This window comes from Rhodamnia argentea, chromosome 3 (assembly GCF_020921035.1).
Source record: "Rhodamnia argentea isolate NSW1041297 chromosome 3, ASM2092103v1, whole genome shotgun sequence".
NCBI lineage: Eukaryota > Viridiplantae > Streptophyta > Magnoliopsida > Myrtales > Myrtaceae > Rhodamnia > Rhodamnia argentea.
This window is the reverse complement of record NC_063152.1, coordinates 18,977,995-18,997,326: the sequence shown is the minus strand read 5'-3', so window position 1 is coordinate 18,997,326 and position 19,332 is coordinate 18,977,995. Positions and strand designations below refer to the sequence as shown.

At 37.5% G+C, this 19,332-nt stretch overlaps 2 protein-coding genes across 3 annotated transcripts in view; one reads left to right on the top strand and one right to left on the bottom strand.

Annotated features, from left to right (window-relative positions):
• LOC115727961 overlaps positions 1–19,332 on the bottom strand; it is an 88,164-nt gene that overhangs the window by 55,576 nt on the left and 13,256 nt on the right. The window lies entirely within an intron of this gene.
• Positions 13,474–15,198, top strand: LOC115727959 (tetrahydrocannabinolic acid synthase-like). Of its 2 annotated transcripts, XM_048276311.1 has the most exons (2): positions 13,992–14,356; positions 14,516–15,198. In XM_048276311.1, exons 1-2 carry the CDS (start codon positions 14,122–14,124, stop codon positions 15,064–15,066), a joined length of 786 nt encoding a protein of 261 aa, XP_048132268.1. In that variant the 5' UTR covers positions 13,992–14,121; the 3' UTR covers positions 15,067–15,198. The 2 variants fall into 2 exon arrangements, with proteins under 2 accessions (XP_030514142.2, XP_048132268.1); XM_030658282.2 differs by having other exon boundaries at positions 13,474–15,198.

Sequence of the window (19,332 nt, the reverse complement as noted above, 5' to 3'; positions counted from 1 at the left end):
AACCCGAGGGCAAGACTACTTGCAAATTCTACCTTCACAAAAATTAATAAATGGCTAAAAACAATCCAACCAAGCTATAGATACTAGATAGTAAGCAACTAATCGAAACCATGATGAACACCATTATTCATAAAGTTCGGTTCAAGCCTCAAATCAAAAGAGGGAAAAAAAAAACCATGCCATCAACATATAAACCACTTGTTCAAAGAACAAAACAAAACCAACACAAACCAATTGAAATCCTACCTTCCCATTAATTAACCGATGTAGAACAACCGGCCCGTGATTTCTTAGAAAAACGTGATCGGAAAAATCAGGGCGATTCCGCCACTAATTCACCGATTGGGGCTGGTGAGTTCGGATTGCATTCAAATTTGGTTGGTTGAAGCAAAAGGGCCTTCCGATCAAATACTCACAGCTTTGCTGTGATGTATGTTGTATTTTCGCGTTTCGGAGTCGTTTAGATAGGTTTTTGGGCGGTTTTCGATTTTAGGAAACTTCGCGATATAAATAATCGCAATATTCGATTTGAATTCTCTTTGGATTTGATTAGGTTTGATTTTCATTATTAATTTTCCATTGCAAACACGTACAACGTTGTCACTAACTCTCCCTTTGAAGCATCTATAGCACCACGCAATAAATCGAGATAGACCTCCCATTCAAAACTAAATGGGTCTAAACCATTACTCTATATATCATTATATAGCCTAGACATAGATATGCACTACCATCATACAGAATCAAACAAAAAAGATTGAAGTCTCAAAACCATTTGTAAATAGCGGCAATTTTTAACAAACAGCATAAACAAAGTCAGTAACTAAACAATATCAAAATTCATGAAAATGCCCAATTAACCAAGGGAAAAACCTACTGTCAAGATAGCTGGCAAGAGAAGTGGACAAGTAAATGTCTTTAGGGCTTACCCATGACATTGATAATTAGCCTCAATTTTCGCTTGAAGTCTAACAGAATCACCTCAAAATCCACCACATACCAATCCAGAAATTGCATTGACAGGTACGACTCCTCTTCTTTAATCCCCGCCGCACAATGCCAAAGCCTACACTAACCAGCTAAAGAACAATATCCAATTTACTCAAGAAACCTCTTTGCAAACAAGAATTGAAGCCGCGAAGAGTTAGGGGAAGAATTTATAGAAAGTTCTTCAAGCAACAAGTCTTAAGCAGTTAGGGAAAGAATTGACAGAATTGACCTTCTCTGAAACTTTTGACGACTTCCGGTGATTCTTAGTCTAGCCATTCCATTACTTATACCCAAGTCCGTTTGTTCCAATAATAAAAAGTTGAGTAAGAAGAGAGGGCTCAAAGAAGCGGTACCCTAATATCCCACTCGCTCCGCGACTCTCTCTCGATGCCGCTCCCTCGGTTCATCTCACGGTCTCATCTCTCGCCTCCCTCTCTTGCTCTATCTTTTGGCCGATCGTGTCCACAATCGCATCTCACCAAGGTAAATACTCAAGACGCCCCCTACATGTTTGATTGTTTGTGAGGTAAAATGGAGACCAAAGAGAAATAGAGAGATCGAAACATATTGGCGGGTGAATCCAGAAAGAGAGAGAGAGAGAGAGAGAGAGAGAGAGAGAGAGAGAGAAAATGGGTGTCTACCTTAGAACTCGTTCGAAGAAAATTGCGGCGAAGCGGGATCGAAGACGCAGCAACTGCGACGGTACGGAGCCAAGGGGTGACGAGGAAAGACGTGAAATGAAGGTTGAGGGAGCTTCCTTCTCGCGTGTGCTTCGGGCTCATGATTTCGCTCTCGGAGGTTTGATGTTATCTTGGAGGGGATTTCGATCTCAAAGGTTTGATTTGGGCATAGTCAGAGACCGAGGGCATAATATTTGGGCATAGTCAAAGGGCGTGGATTTCGATCTCGTTTGGAGCTAAACTTTGTGACGAAACGTTTTTTGTCGCTAATTAATTTGCGACGAAAAGAGTCCATCGCTAATTAGCGACGAAAGTAGCGACGATCGAAACTTTCGTCGCTAATTAGAAACCACATTTGCGACGAAAACATTTTTGTCGCTAATTAGCGACGCATTTTGTGACAAATAATTTTTACGACAACCACTTTTCGTTGCCAATTAGCAATGACGACCATATTCGTCGCTAAGTTTACGACGAACGACTTTTTTGTTGCTAATTAGAGACGCATTTTGCGATGAATGAACAAGTTTGAAAATGTCGCCTATTATTGTCATGGCTAATTTCGTTGCTAATTTTGTGATGAAATTAGCGATGAACATTTGATTTAACAATTTCGGGGCGAAAATAAATTTTGCGACGAATGATTTTTTGTTGCTAATTAGTGACGAATTTGGTGACGAATAAGTTTGCGACGAAATTAGCAACGAACTTTTAATTTCATAATTCCATGGAAGAAAATAAATTTTGCGACGAATGATGTTTTATGGCTAACTAGCGACGAATTTAGCGACAAATAATTTTGCGATGAAATTAGCGACGAGCTTTTAATTTCACAACTCCGTGGACAAAAATCAATTTTGCGACGAATGATGTTTTGTGGCTAATTAGCGATGAATAATTTTGCGACGAAATTAGCGACGAACTTTTAATTTCACAACTCCACCGATGAAAATCAATTTTGCGACAAATGATGTTTTGTGGCTAATTAGCGATGAATTTAGCGATGAACTTTTAATTTCACAACTCCGCGAACAAAAATTAATTTTGCGATGAATGATGTTTTGTGGCTAATTAGCGACGAATAATTTTGTGATGAAATTAATGATGAACTTTTAATTTCACAATTCCGCGGACAAAAATCAATTTTGCGACGAATGATGTTTTATGGCTAATTAGCGACAAATAATTTTGTGACGAAATTAGCGATGAACTTTTAATTTCATGATTCCGCGGATGAAAATCAATTTTGCAATGAATGATGTTTTGTGGCTAATTAGCGATGAACAATTTTGCGACGAAATTAGCGACGAACTTTTAATTTCACAACTCCGCGAACAAAAATAAATTTTGCGACGAATGATGTTTTGTGGCTAGTTAGCGATGAATTTAACGACGAATAATTTTGCGATGAAATTAGCGACGAACTTTTAATTTCACAATTTCGCAGATGAAAATCAATTTTGCGACGAATAACAATAATAATAATCAATAATAATATATAATAATAATAGCAATAACAATAATAATAATAATAATAATGACAAAAACAATAACATATGTCGCAATAATAATAATAATAATAATAATAATAATAATAATAATAATAATTACGCATAATTAGTAAAAAGTTTCAAAAGTCACAATCTTCATCTTCACATTCATCTTCTTCTTCATCTTCACCTTCACCTTCGTCTTCTTCTTCATGAGCATCATCTTCATCCTCTATCTCAAAATCAGATTCTTCTACATTTGATTCTCGAATTTCAATTGGATCCACATCTATCACCGCTCCACATGGATCTTGTAAAGTTGGAATGCTATATTCCTCGGTTTCAACCGTGTTACAAACTTCCTCTTGTTGATACGCTGTATCCTTCCAATATTCCTCGATTTTCTTCGTGCTTTGGTTTTACATACAGCCCACCAATCGCCTTTGTCATGTTTCAAACTAGGATATGATGCATAATATACTTGAATTGCTTGTTGTACCAAGACAAATGGTTCATATTTCATATACAATTTCTTGTGATTTACTTCAACCAAATTAAACTTCGTATGCACCTTAATTCCTCTGACGGGGTCAAACCACATCCAATTAAATAACACAACCCACATTAATGGACCAGGGTACTCTACCTTTATGATTTCATCCAATCAGCCATAAAAATCATCTTTTGCACTGCACCATTAGATGACCGAACACACACTACTATTCATTGTGGCTTTTCCCATTCCGTACTCTCGAGTATGAAAATTATACCCATTTATGAAATATACTGGCCAAGTTCGTACCCTTGGTTGTGGACCCCATGACGGATGATATAGCAATCCTTACCCTTCAACTTGATCATGATTACTATGAACCTAAAGTCACACACGGAAAGTCAATAATATATTTTTTAATTAATGATGTATAAGATATTAATAACTTGGTTTTCGTCCATAGGCAACTTACATATGTTTTGAACCATGCTGCAAATTCTTCATCGCACAAACGGTCAAACTCATTTGGTGGTAGTCCATACATTGAAGTTTGGAAAATCCTATTAACAAATACCACAACGAAATTAGCAAATGTTTGACACACAATAAATATATTTGCAAAAGTGCACTTACTCGAAGTATGGCTCCACTTCTAGACAGTTCAATAGAATATATGTATGAGCTGCCTGCCATTCTTTGTCTGTTAAGTAACGAAATTTACATGTGCCGCTTGGTCGACCAAAATAATTGAAAATAGAGAATGATTTGAAATTGTGATCAATTGGGCCCTCACCATTTCTTCCTGCTCTTCGCCTCTTGTACTGCACGTGTGGCTCAAAATAATACGATGCAAATGTTGTCACTTCTTCCACAATATATGCATTACAAATTAAAGTTTCAACACATGCATTGTTCTTCACTTTTTTCTTCAAATGATATAAGAACCTAGTTGAAATAGGAAGAAGTTTATCAGAACATAATAAGTAATAAAGTAATTTCAAATTTATTAAAAAATATATTTTACCTCTCAAATGCATACATCCAAAGACATTGGATGGGAACTGCAACTTTGGCCTCACAAGGCAAGTGAACTAAGAGATGCTCCATTGAATCAAAGAACAATGGAAGAAATATCCTTTCTAAGTTGCAAAAAATGATTGGAATATCTCTCTCCAGTTTCTTCATGTGTGATGCTTTTGACATTGTTGACCAAATATCATGAAGGAAATTACTTAACTCTGTGATGACGCCCCATACAAAGTTTGGTAGAAGTTCCTTACAAGCTATTGGAATTAGTCTTTCCATAAAAATTTGACAATCATGGCTCTTCAAACCCGACAACTTGCATTCATTCAAATCAACACATCTTTGAAGCGTATCCATCGGGAAATCGCACAGATTTCAACCATTGCCAAACAATCCGTCTCTGCTCCCCGTCCAATGTGTAAACCGCTTTTGGTTTTAGTCCCTTATTGCTTGCATCCACATCTAGTGCTGGCCAATCACAAATATCTCTCATTTCTTTTCTTGCATTCAAGTTGTCTTTTTTTTTTTTTTCAGTGACATCCATCACAATACTTATGACATTGTCGAAAAAATTCTTTTCTATGTGTATGACGTCAAGATTATGATGAATAAGATGGGTTTTCCAATATGGTAGATCCCAAAATATACTGCGTTTAGTCCATTTATGTGTGCTTCCGTACGCAATAGTTGTGCCATGAGAGTTTTCAACTACAGTCGGAAAGTCATACACTCGCTCCTAAATTTGATCACCGGTCAACCTCAATGGTGGGGGTGTTCTTTCAATCTTATTCTTAATAAACTCTTTTTTATTCCTTCAGAATATATGATTTATCGGCAAAAATTGTCCGTGATAGTCAAAATAGCTGGCTTTCTTATTGTGTTTTAATTTGAATGACTTTGATCTCTCCATACATATCAGACATCCTAAGATCCCAATTGTACTCCATCCAGATAACATTCCATAAGTTGGAAAGTCATTTATTGTCCAAAGAAGAATAGCCTTCCTTACAAATGTTTGATCAATAGAAACATCATACGTAAGAACACATTCATCCCATAGCTAACGTAACTTCGCAATCAATGGTTGCATAAAAACATCTATAAACTTTTTCGGATTTTGCAGGCCGGACACGATTAATGTCAAAAACATATAAGGTGTCTTCATGCACATACCAGATGGAAGATTGTATTGAGTTAAGATAACCGGCCAACATGAATAACATTTTCCTGATTTCCCAAATGGGGCAAATCCATCGATACTGAGACCCAACCTGATGTTTCGAGGCTCCATCGCAAACTCGGGATATGTTCTATCAAAATGTTTCCATACCTCTGCAACTAAAGGATGACACATCAGACCCTCATCTCTTTCATGATTTGCATGCCAAGTCATGTGTTTAGCAATGGCTTGAGACGTATAAAGTCTTTGCAATATGGGGATTAAGGGCGGATGAAACATTTACTTGCATGGTCTACGCTTCTGATTACGGCCTTGCCTCCTGCTAATCTTATACCCGGGTTGGCTACGTAATTTGCTAGATTCTACATTTTCATCATCCCCCCAATATTACAAACAACCCCTACTACATACATGAATCCTCATAACTGGAAGACCTAAGTTATCCACTAGCTTCTTTATGTTGTAAAAATCACTTAGCATGATGTTATTACAAGACATTGCTTCCCGCATTACGTCAACAAAAGAGTTGAAGTAATTCTCCTAGACATTATGCTCTGCCTTGATATTTAATAGTCTTGATGTCACCGATAACTTAGTGTAGCTATCACAACCTGCCCATAAAGGTTCATCTCGTGCTTTCAACACTTCCCGGAACCGATTAGATGGAAAAGTTTCACTATACACGTTCTCATCAACACATGTTACTCCTACCTCTTCCAATTGTGATGCATAACTAGTACCCACTTATTCAAGTGTAGGAGCAAAAGTAGCGCTTACATGATTCGATTCTAAAATGAAATTCTGACCAGCTGCATCAATCACCATCCTCCGGTATGGGTTCAATTGGTTATAATAGCTATATTCTTCCCTAACTGAAAATTGGTCACTTCTTCGATATTCTTCGTAGGATATAAATGGTTCACCATGGAAAGTCCAATTATAGTAGTTCAGAGTAAACCCAAATCTACAAAAATGTTCTCTAACGTTATCACACATATGAAATTTACCATTACTGCACTTTTTACACGGACACCTTAACTTATTTCCATCCATGAACTCAAATTTACTACCAGCAAAGTCCAAAAACTGTTCCAACCCAAGACGAAACTCATCGGTCAATCCTCGACGTCCAGGTAAGTTCTTATTATACATCCAAGCCCTGTCTCTTTGCATTGTGGCTGTATAAAAATTAAAAAATATCATAAAATATTAAAAATATCATATGTATTGTTTAATATTCTTAATTAAAATCATGAAATTCTAACAATCAAAATTCTGTTTGTGACGAAACAATTACTTTGAAATTGGGAAAAACGAAAAAATTACCATGTCAAGAAGACTTACCTAAGTATTTGACTAAAATCTTTGTAGTAGAAAATGGTTAATTTGATGAGAATTACAATGTTCGCTTGGATTACGAGACCTTCAAATGGATACGTACCTAAAAAAAAGAAAAATTACTTAAAAATTGCAACGTTTGTAATCAGCGATATTAGCGACGAAATTTAGCGTTGAATATAAATTTTGCGACCGATATTAACGACGGTAATTGTCGTCGCCAAATTTTGCGACGATTTTTTTTGTTGCTAATTAGCGACAAATTTAGCAACGAAAAAAATATTGTTGCTAATTAGCGACGAAAAGTTTTGCGACGAATTTGGCGACAAATATTTTCCGTCACTAATTAGAGACGACCATGTCTTTCATCGCTAATTTTACGATGAACTTCTTTTGTCGCTAATTAGCGACGAAATTTGCGACGACCAACTTTGCCACGAATGATATTTTGTCACTAATTAGCAATGAATTATTAGCCAATATGAAAATTAATTTTGCAACGAATGCATTTGTGACGAAATATGTCCATCGCCAATTAGCGATGAAATAGCGTCGTCATAGCTAATTAGCGACGAAAACTCTTTTCGTCACCAATTAGCGACGAGAAAGCATTGGCATCACTAATTAGCAACGAAAAGAGTTTTCGTCGCTATTGGCAAAAAAATTCGAGACGAATTGTTAGCTTACGTGAAAATTACTTTTGCGATGAATATATTTGCGATGAATGCTATCCATTGCCAATTAGCCCCGAAAACTCGATTTCGTCGCTAAAATTTCATTTTGGTTGCTAATTAGTGACGAATTTAGCGACGAATGGAATTATAAATATGTCAATTCTGAATGTGACGAAATAATAACTTTGAAATTGAAAAAATGAAAATATTACCATGTCAAGAAGACTTACCCAAATAGAAAGTAGTCAATTTGATGAGAATTGCAACGTTCACTTGGATTGCGAGACCTTCAAATGGACACGTACCTAAAAAAAAAGAAAAATTAATTAAGATTCATGAAGCTTATGGGAATTGATATAAGAAAATGGTGAAATAAACAACAATTTGTTCTATGATTACCATAAGGCACAAGTAAGAATAGAGAAGAGAGAAGACAGGAGACAAATGAGAGAAGAGAGCGGGGTAAAGAGAAGAGTGTGGAGAGAGAAGGTAAAGGGATTGTAAAGGGCTTATTTTTACTTAGTCACGAAATTAGTGACGAAAAAGTGTCATAGGAAATTAGCGACGAAATTAGCGACGAACTATTGAAATTAGTGACGAAAAACTATTGGTGGATTTAGCGACGAAATTTAACGAGGAGTATGATTTGTGACGAAATTAGCGACGAATGGTTTTGAGACAAAATTAGCTACGAACTTTTAATTTCACAATTCCGTGGATAAAATTGAATTTACGTTGAATGGCCTTTTGTCGCTAATTAGCGACGAATTTAATGACGCATATTTTTGTGACAAAATTAGCGTCGAACTTTTAATTTTACAATTCCACGGATGAAATTCAATTTTTTGACGAACGGTGTTTTGTCGCTAATTAGTGACGAAGAATTTTGCTATGAAATTAGCGATGAACATTTAATTTCACAAATCCAGGCATGAAAATCAATTTTGCGACGAACATTATTTGGTCGCTAATTAGTGACAATTTTTTTGCAACGAACCTTTAATTTCACTATTGCGTGGATGAAATTCAATTTTGCGATGAACGCTTTTTTTGTCACTAATTAGAAACGAATTTAGTGACGAACAGTTTTGCAATGAAATTGGCGACAAAATTTTAATTTCACAATTCTGCGGATAAAACCGATTTTGCGACGACCGGCTTTTTGTCGCTAATTAGTGATGAACGTAGCAACAAATAATTTTGTGACGAAATTAGAGACGAACTTTTAATTTCACAATTCCGCGGATGAAATTCGATTTTGCAACGAACGATTTTTTGTTGCTAATTAGGGACAAATTTTTTTGCCACGAAACATTTCGTTGCCAATTAGCAACGGCGTTGTTGGTCGTCGCTAAGTTTGTGACAAATTTTTGTTGTCGCTAATTTGCGACGAATTTGGCAATGAATTTTGTGACAAATGCGCCACGAAAGTTATTTTCGTTGCTATTTTCATCGTAAAATAGCGATGAATGTTTTTTCATCGCTATTTTCGTCGCAAATTAGCAACGAATTATTTTCATCGCTATTTTCATCGCAAATTCACGACGAATTCCTCTTCATTGCTATGTTCGTCGCAAATTAGAGACGAATTTTTTTTTGTCGCTAACTTTCCGTGGCTAATTCCTTGCTTTTTTGTAGTGATTTGAATACATTACGGGATTTTTTACCCAAAAAAAAAAAAAAACGTTTCGTATCTTTCTTAGCTTTATCATGCTATCAGTTGTTATTCATCCGCGCGGTTGGGACTAAAATTATATTCTTTCATGGATTGGTGGTGGAACATATTTCGATTTCGTTGTGACGACAGGGATCGGTCCCTTCCGTGGGGTCATAAATGTCTATAGTTATGTGGCGTTATAAAAATGCATAATAGGTTAACATGGGAGTAGGAGTGAACTTTGGCTGGTGTAGAAGCGTAAAAAGGGGTTAATATGAAGTGCCCGTTGGGAACTTAGAAAAAGGTCTCTATTTTTTTTTTTATATCTATTTTATCCCTAATGGTGGGTTTGGTTCAACATTTCCAAGGGACTTTCAGCCCCCAAAGCCCATTAGAAAAATGCTGAAAGCCCATTACTAGTAGGGACCGGCATTGGGCTTTCGGAATTTGGCCAATTGCTAAGAGATTTTTTCCCTTTCAAAACTAACCTCATCAATTCCCTAAATTTTCGATTTTGCCCTCCTTTTTTACTGTTTATCTTCTTCAAACTTGAGGAGGCCAAATCTGGCCGGTAAAGGGTCGGCGAAGGGACGGGAAGGGGCCGGCAAGAGGCCGGTCGCCAGGTGAGGGCCGGACGCCCGAGCAAGCGCAACCCGGGTCACCCAAACCCGGATGACGATGCTTGGGTTTGCATGACCCAAGTGACTTCGTACGACCCCAAACCATGGTGCTTGGGGACGCGCGACCGTTGCTTGGGTCGTGTGAACCTAGGCGACGGCGCCTAAGGTCGGGCGACCTCGGACGACAGCCGCTGGCACTAGATATGGCTCGCCGGTGGCCTTAAACCTTTGTCGGTCCGGTAAATGGTAAGTTTTTTAATTAAAAATTAAAAAATCGCATTCAAAGCCCTTTGTAATATTGTTTTTACCAAACACCATTTAACCCAAAGTCTATTTTCAAATGAGATTTTACCAAACGTAGTTAGCATTTTTCTGAACCTCTTTAGGTTGAAGGCATTTGCATTTGTAACTCTCTCCCCTCTCTGACTTTTGCTCTGTTTCTTGGTAGATCGCGGGAGATCCCTTTACCGGCAGGGGCACATGCCTATTGGCAAAAAAACGTCTCTACTATATATGTAAAAAAAAAAAAAATGTCCCAGTGGAGACTTCAGGGGCAACTGTGGAAGGTCCCGCGATGGGTCGTCTGTGTAAACCTCCCGGTACTCTAAAGGTATTAGAGAAGGGACACCGACAAACCCGCAGGCTGTTAGGAAAACATGTTCTATCCCATGTATGTTTCCTTAGGCGAGTCCCTGAGGAAAGCTTGGGACGTCGCGCATCGTCATCGGGATGTCTAGGGGAGTGTCTCGTGAAGGCATTGTCCATGATGAAATTCCTAGAGGCATGATCTCATTTCTTGGTTTGCAAATAGAATCATGAAAGTTCCAGTTTACTCCATATGCCCAAAACCACTAACACAAGAAAGTTGGACTTTTAACGGTGTACGACAAAATGCAGAAAAGAGACTAGCGAAGAGAGAAAAGCTCCAGGAAATGAGGTTTGCTAAGTTGGACTTTTAACTGGTTATACTGCAAAAGATTGTTCATAGAGAAAAGATGGGATGGAGGTTGAGATCCAAGTATTCGAGTTTGCCTGTATTGAAAGCAATTGAACAGCTTGTAAACATTTGGTGGCCGATTCTTCTTCAAATTGTAATACTGGCTTTTAGACTACACCGTCATTTCAAAGCCGTAACAGTATTGTTATTTTAAAACAGCTCGGTTAAAATATAGTGAAGAAATTGAATCAAGGGAGAGTAGTCGAGACAATCATCAAGCCAACAGTTAAAAATATTGAAGAAATTTTATTATAATCAACACAAATAACTGATGATTTTTTGATAAAGATAAGTCAACGATTAGAGCGAATTTTACTGTGGTAAAACACAACTATTTTACCACGAAGTAGAATACTAATGGGTGAATACTAAAAAAAATAAAAAAATAAAAAATTGATCGATAAAGATGAGATGCTGATCATAGGTTTAAGGCATGACCAAGTGCCCAGAAAAAATAATGGAATTTAAATTCCTCTTTAATTATTTTAATCTACGAGATTTTACATATTGTTATATTTATTTTATCACCACCTTTATTTCTTGCGTATAAGGACAAAACATATACTCTATTTCTTAATTACATGATATGAGTGGGATCACCATTACGATGATAGTATGCCAAAAGAAAAGTAAAATACATACTCTTAAATAGTAGAGATCTGTAGTATTTTGGAGCCAAAGTTTCTGTTCAATGACCTTACATTAGAGATAAACAGAATCTTTGATTACGAAAAGGAGAAGCTTTTTGCTTTCAAGATAATGGATTATGCTGGTTTATATTTTTACGCCAATCAATTTTATAAGAAAAATTATCCAAAAAGTCCAAGACTTATTGTACGACGGTCAGTTCAATTATAAACATTTCAATTTGGCCAATTTAATTATCAATCCTTTGAGGTTTTTCCAATGTAGTCATTTCACTCAATTTTGAGCTAAAATTGCTGACATGAAGGTACAATAAGGGCAAACCAGGCTATGTTGTACGACCATCTTTCCAATTATATTTAAAATTTCTGATTTATTTTTATTTTTCTTTTCTTTATTCCCCTTCACCGGGTGGTGTCACGTAAGACAAACGGTGCCCACTTTAGTGATTTCCAGCCAAAATTCGCTGAAATGATCATATTGAAAAATTGTCAAAAGGTTTTTACGATTAAATAGCCAAATTAAAAAGTGAAAGATTGAATTGACTGCTGTATGATGAATTTAGGACTTTTTCGATAATAACTCCTAATTTTATATTTAGCCGTTCAAACTTAAAAAGAACCTTCTTTCTTGATTTCAAAAATAGAATACTTAGTTACGTAAACGTAACCAAATTGCGTCTAATCCTAATTCACGTAATCTCTTCATGTCCAGGTGCTTTTCAGGAAAGTCCACCATGAAAAGTACTTCGTACTAGAAAATTTTTAGGCCAATTCGCATTGCTAAATTCTGCTTGTCCAATTTGTTGACGAAATTAGAGGACGCAAAAATTTCCATTCGTCAAGTTTATTGTAAAGAAAAGCCGGCAGACTTGAAAATCGGTACAGTTCGAGGTGGTCCAACACGAAAGCTGGAAGTGGAGTCCTTTTTGGGTTAGGTAAACGACTGATCAATAAAGGTTTGAAGCAAAGGCATTGGATTCCAACCACATAAATTTAGATTGACCAGGAAAAATAAGAGCGCACGAGGATTTTTCAAAGTTCGAATAAATGATTTGATATATTGCATTAAATTACAATATAGTCATTCCGGTCAAATTTTACAGGAAATCACGCATGTGGCCGTCATAATAGGCCATCCTACGCTGCACAATGGCACGTCAAACATTTTTGACGAAAATTGGCCGAAAAGGTTTCTTTGAAATTTTATGCAAAGGCTGAAGACTTATTGGGCAGTTTCCCCCATGAAAAGGGATCATGTTTTTGTACATCACAATCAGTCAACTAGTTCTGGCAGGTAGGTTTTCTATTTTTCTTTTTCTTTTTTACATTGAAGGCGTTTTTACCATTAAAACATAAATGCTACAATGCAAATCCATACAAAAAAAGCTGCGTGTTCATTGTGATTTGGCTCATGAAAGATGAGTAAGATGTCAAAACTAATCTTTAATGACCGAAGACTAGCGAGCTCTAGGAACCCTATTTCTTCAACTTTTCTTCAAGCTGTGAGATGGATTCCCTGCGCAAACTACGACAAACTATTAGAAAACTGACTGACCCATAAAAGAAGGAAAGATTCCTAAAAGGCATAATTTTTAATTTAGCTAATCACAACTCATACACGTAACTTACAGCTCATTCCCACGTTATATATTAAGCCACCCTCTCTTTATTTTTCACTGGGTATTCAATGGCAGATAATATTCCATTAATTTCCATCATCTTCTTTTCATTTTGCTCTGTGGCTTCAAGCTTTGATCAAGTCTCCTTTCTCCAATGCTTTTCCCTTCATTCCCTCCAATCCAACTCCACGTCCAAAACCATTGCAACAAGAAACGATCCAACTTATATCTCTCTCTTGCAGTCTTCCATTCAAAACCTCAGATTCTTGAACACTTCCTCACCAAAACCACAACTCATTGTGACCCCAATCCATCCACTTGAGATACGAGCAGCCATAGTATGCTCCCAGAAGCACGGTGTGAACGTGCGGGTGCGAAGTGGGGGCCACGACTACGAGGGCCTCTCCTACGTATCCCGAATCCCCTTCATCATAGTCGATCTCAGGAACATGAGGTCGGTCGAGGTGGACGTCGAGAAAGAGAGCGCATGGGTGGAGGGTGGAGCAACATTAGGAGAATTGTACTATGCAATTTCTCAAAAGAGCAAGGTTTTGGGATTCCCAGCTGGTAGTTGTCCCACTGTTGGAGTTGGAGGACATGTTAGTGGGGGCGGGTTCGGCACAATATTTCGGAAGTACGGTCTAGCATCCGACAACGTGATTGACGCCAAATTCGTCGATGTTAACGGAAAGATTTTGGACCGGAAATCGATGGGTGAAGATCTTTTTTGGGCTATTAGAGGAGGTGGAGGAGCAAGCTTTGGTGTGATCTTTGCATGGAAAATTATGCTGGTTCCTGTCCCTCCAACTGTTACTGTCTTTGAAGTAGGAAAGACCATTGAAGAAAATGGAACTATGATCTTGTACAAGTGGCAAAATGTTGCACACAAGCTTCAGGAAGACATCTTTCTCCATGCTGTGATAGGAGTTGTCACTCCATCTTCAGGTTTGGCGAACAACACAATCAGCATCTCATTCGGGGGTTTGTACCTCGGCAAGATCGAAAAACTCCTGCCTTCAATCCAAGAAAGCTTTCCCGAGTTGGGTTTGATGCGTGAAAGCTGCACGGAGATGAGTTGGATAAAATCTGTCCTTTATTTCGCAGGATATTCTCAAGACGAATCTCCCGGAGTCTTGCTCAACCGGACTCAATCGTCCAAATCCTTCTTCAAGGCAAAATCCGACTACGTGATGACCCCCATTTCGGAAACCGCTTTGCAAGCTCTATGGAATAAGCTTATCGAAGAAGAGACGTCTTACCTGATTTTAACACCTTATGGCGGGGTAATGAGCCAGATCTCCGAATCGGAGACCCCTTTCCCGCACCGGAGAGGGAACAAGTACCAAATTCAGTACATGGTTACTTGGGACAGTGAAGAGGAAAGCAATGAGCACATCAATTGGATGAGAGAGCTGTACGATTATATGGCACCTTACGTTTCAAGATTTCCAAGAGCAGCTTATATGAATTATAGGGATCTTGACTTGGGGAGGAACTCTGACGTCAATGCTAGTTATGCTCAAGCAAGTGTCTGGGGTTTGAAATATTTCAAGAGCAATTTTAGGAGATTGGTGAAAGTGAAGACGGCGTCCGATCCGACCAACTTTTTCTGGAACGAGCAAAGCTTTCCGGTGTTGTCTCCAAGAGGACGATAAGCCCGTGTTTCGGAGCCAAATTGGACTCTTACTGGCAAAATATGTCGACAAGTTCAATAATTTGCGGTTGTACCCTTGGATTTTACTAGAAGTGATTATATTGTTGATATATGTCTTCCATACACGAAATCCGAACCGTTAGAAAATGAGGGTGCATGGGAAGGACCGTGGTCCAACCATGTAGGCTATCACGGCCCTGGACCCATTATAGATAAATTGCCAAAAAAGTAGTTATTTCATTCTAAACGTCAGACGCTGTTTAGACGTTCTTCCAACAATGAACAGATAATGTAGAAAAGTGACGAATGACAACGAACTCCCGATCTTCTTTCCCGATCGTCAAATGGAAGAACAATCTCTCGTGGAACCGCATTGTGGACATTTAATTTGTAAAAACTCGAGGTATGTCCGTTCTGTGATATATTTCTCCGATCAGTGATTCAAAATGATTCTAGGGCTTGTTGATTCAGAGCAATTTCGCTGTGTATGTAATCGGGATACATTCCCTTCATTGGTATCAGAATGCCGATTCTTGTTTCCTAATTGATTATCAAGTTTTTGGTCACGAATCGGTGCGAGAAACCAGTTTTTCAAACCTATTGTTCATGGATTTTTCGTGACATTTTATCCAACGAAAATGACTTTTTATTACATCAATTGAACGGGCTTGGCGAGACGAGAATTTGGAGTGGTCGCTCGTCGCTGGGCGACGCCGGACGACCCCGCACGCTCTGCATGCGCCACCACGGGATCGGGTTCCCGGGGCAACGGCGAAACGACGCATTTTCATGAAATTTCGTTTAACAAAAATTATATTTGAATATACCATCGGATTCGTATCGTCGATACGATTGTTTTGAGTGGTGGCTCATCGCCGAAGGTGGCCGAACGGATCTACACGAGCAATAAGCACCAAAGGGGTCTGGCGCGCATGGGATTCACACCCCTCACGTACTTGGTACATGTGCCCGCACCAGACTTGGTTTACCCTATCCCGGAACCGGTTTATCAATATCCCAAACCCAGTTCGGGTTATTCCAGACCCGGTTTAGCCCTAATTTGACCCAGTCAATGGTTGACTGATCGGCCTTTGACCGTTGACTGGTCTTCGTTGACCATTGACCGGTCAGACCAAGTTTTCCGAAATTACATTTTGGTCCCCGGACTTTTTGAAAATTGTAATTTGGTCCTCGAACTTTTTGGAAATTGCAATTTGATCCTCAAAATTTTAAAAATTGCAATATTAGCCCCAAACTTTTCGAAAATTACAATTCGATCCCCGTACTTTCTTATAATTGCAATTTGATCCCCGTATTTTTGAGAAATTACATTTTGACCCCTAAAGTCAACTCTGACCGTTGACCATGCGTTGACTGCATGTGCCACAACTTTGACCAGTTCGTATGAGCGCGTTTGAACTCCGTTGGGGCATGTAAGGTACCGTTGCGTTCGTCTTGAAATTATCTTCAATTTGATATATTATTTAGACATGTTTGCTGAATATAAAATTATGAACATACTTATGAAACCCATGATACAAGTATTTTAGGTGTTTTTGAGTATTAATAAAAAAAAAATAATGACTTACATGTACATAGCCATATTGTGTAGAGCATGTTTAGCATGTATAATGTTTAATGTACTTGCTATTTGTATCATGTAATCTATATATGATTTGATGCATGAATTATTTGTGTATAAGTTCAAATCATACTATGCCATATTATAGCTGCAAAATATAGAAATCATTATTTGATTTATGATCTTTGTTTGAGTGGGGAGTTCTATAAAGTCTTACCAACTTTGGTGAACTCAATTTTACATAAATGATTATATTAATGGTAATTTCAAGCGAGGATCCTTGGACGGTGATTGGGAACATAATAAACTTTCGAATATGAGGCCTTATGTGAAATTACTCATCAATATAATTAGTTGGTGTAAAATAGATGCATAAAGGTTAGGCATTAATGGTTCGTGAATACATGACTATAAAACTTTATGTTCAAATACAATGGCTTTAGCTTCTTAGAGTATCGTACACGAGCTTGACAAAGGAGAGAATTTTGAACGGTAAGAATTATGAAAATTGGAATATGAGAATCCAGTATGCGTTAGAAAAGCAAGCACTAAAAACTCTTAACCTAGTTATGGAAGAATCTGAAGATGAAAATACCACACAATTTAGAAGTGAAAAAGAGGCATTTGCTACATGGATCAAGATGAACTCTATCACTCGCATTATGTTGTTGAGTAGTATGGAAATCTTTTTTTATGCTTAAGTTCGGACATTTATGGTAATGCCAAAGTCAAGTGGGAGCATTAAAAAAAAATTAATTAAGTTTGATTAAATATCGGTCACCAACTTGAGATGGATCATTATAAGGTTTGACACTTATATGATGCAACATGGGTAGAATTTAAAATAGCTTTTGTGGCGTGTGTCAAATATGATAAGTGAAATGTAAGATGCATGCCACATTTTGACTGATGAGTAACAAGTGCAAGCAGTATTCTGTCCTTAACCTCATAGTTGTGTGCATATATGAATATCCACTTGATCCATAACAAAACTTAAAAGACTTTTGATAATGCTACACGACGCCTTGAACTAGAGGTTAATCGTCTTCTGGCGGTGAAACCTAAAATCGACATTTGTTATGCTAATTCTAGTTCAAATGAGCTTTGTGCTCCAAGCGTAAGCGTCAAGGTGGGTTTAAGAAGTGGAAAGGATAAAGGAACGGATCCTTCCGGATAGAAATCGAAGTTTAACCGACATTAGAAAGGAAAATGTCCTTTCAAGGAAAACATATCAAATGTGAAGTGTTTTAACTATGGCAATAAGGATCCCTTTGCTCATAATTATGGTGAGTTAAAGAAGTTAAAAACCCTTTGTGCACTTGAGAGTGTTACTTATGTCTACAGCTCATTCTTTGTAATTGAATCTCATCCTTTCCGGATTATAGACTTAAGGGCCATAAGTTATGTAGTGAAGGACAGAAATGCCTTAGTGAAATTTCAATGAGTTCCACATGGAGCAAATTGAATAAATGTGGGAAACAATTTCTGAGTGAAAATTAAAGAAATTGGCACCTGCCTATTGGATATGCGCGGTGGTCGCACCCTACTCCCGCATGATGTATTATATGCTCCAAAAATAAACGGAATTTAGTTACCGTGTTAGTTTTGGTTAAACTTGATTTTAGTTTGAACTTTCATAATGATGGTGGTGACTTGTCGTTGGGATCAAGTTAATATGGTTCCGGATGGTTTCATTGTGCTGATTGTTAAGTACAAAATGTGAATCTAAGTTATTCCATATTTTCATCTTTTGTGATGATATGAATATATGGCATGCTAGGCCCCATATTGGCCAATAGTGAATAATTAGATAGGCCAAAGAGGGCTTATTGGGTAATATTGAAATTGTCGATTTGCCTATTTATGAGCATGCCTTGTGGGAAAAACAAAGAGGAAACCATTTGGAAAATGAACAAGAGTTGAATTTCCTTTGCAATTGATCCATTCGGACATATGTGATTTAATAAATACGAGAGAAAGGCATGGAGCTGTTTATTTCATCATATTAGGTGGTTACATTCGATTTGGACATGTTGCTTTTTGATTTTTCATAAATCTGACACATAAGTTATTTTGAGAAATTTTTTGAGCTTTTAGAAAATTATTTTAAATAAATTAAAAAAATTAATTAATTAAGATCCAATCGAGGTCAAGAAAAACTATCTCATCGGTTCGGATGTTTATGTGATGAAAAAAGAATAGAAAGACAATTGACTATTCTAGCGATTCCTCAATAGAATGGAGTTGCAGAGAAAAGAAACAGGTCTCAATGGAAATGGTTAGGTCTATGATGGCACAGACTAAATTACCCATCACCTTTTGAGGTGAAGTTTTGTCGATTTCTGTCTAGGTACTTAACCGTGTGCCTTCTAAATCAGTTACTTTTACTCCATATGAGCTGTGGATAAGTTGAAAATAAGATTTGAGTTTTCTTAGACCTTGAGAATCTGCTGCCTATATCCATAAGTTTTCCCACAACTATGGAAAATTGGGTCCTAGAGGCAAAATGAGTATCTTAATGAGATATTGAGAATACTTTAAAGGGTATGTGTTATAAGTGAGCAAGAAAGTAGGAAATGTAACTGAATTTGAATCGCGTGATATCACATTCTTAGTGGATGAATTTTCAAAAAAGGGCGAGATAGGTAAAGACTTTTCTTTGTTTGAAATCTTGGATAGTGATAA

Coding starts and splice junctions, on each gene's coding strand:
- LOC115727959 (XM_030658282.2), top strand. CDS start 13,480: ATGGCAGATAATATTCCATTAATTTCCATCATCTTCTTTTCATTTTGC.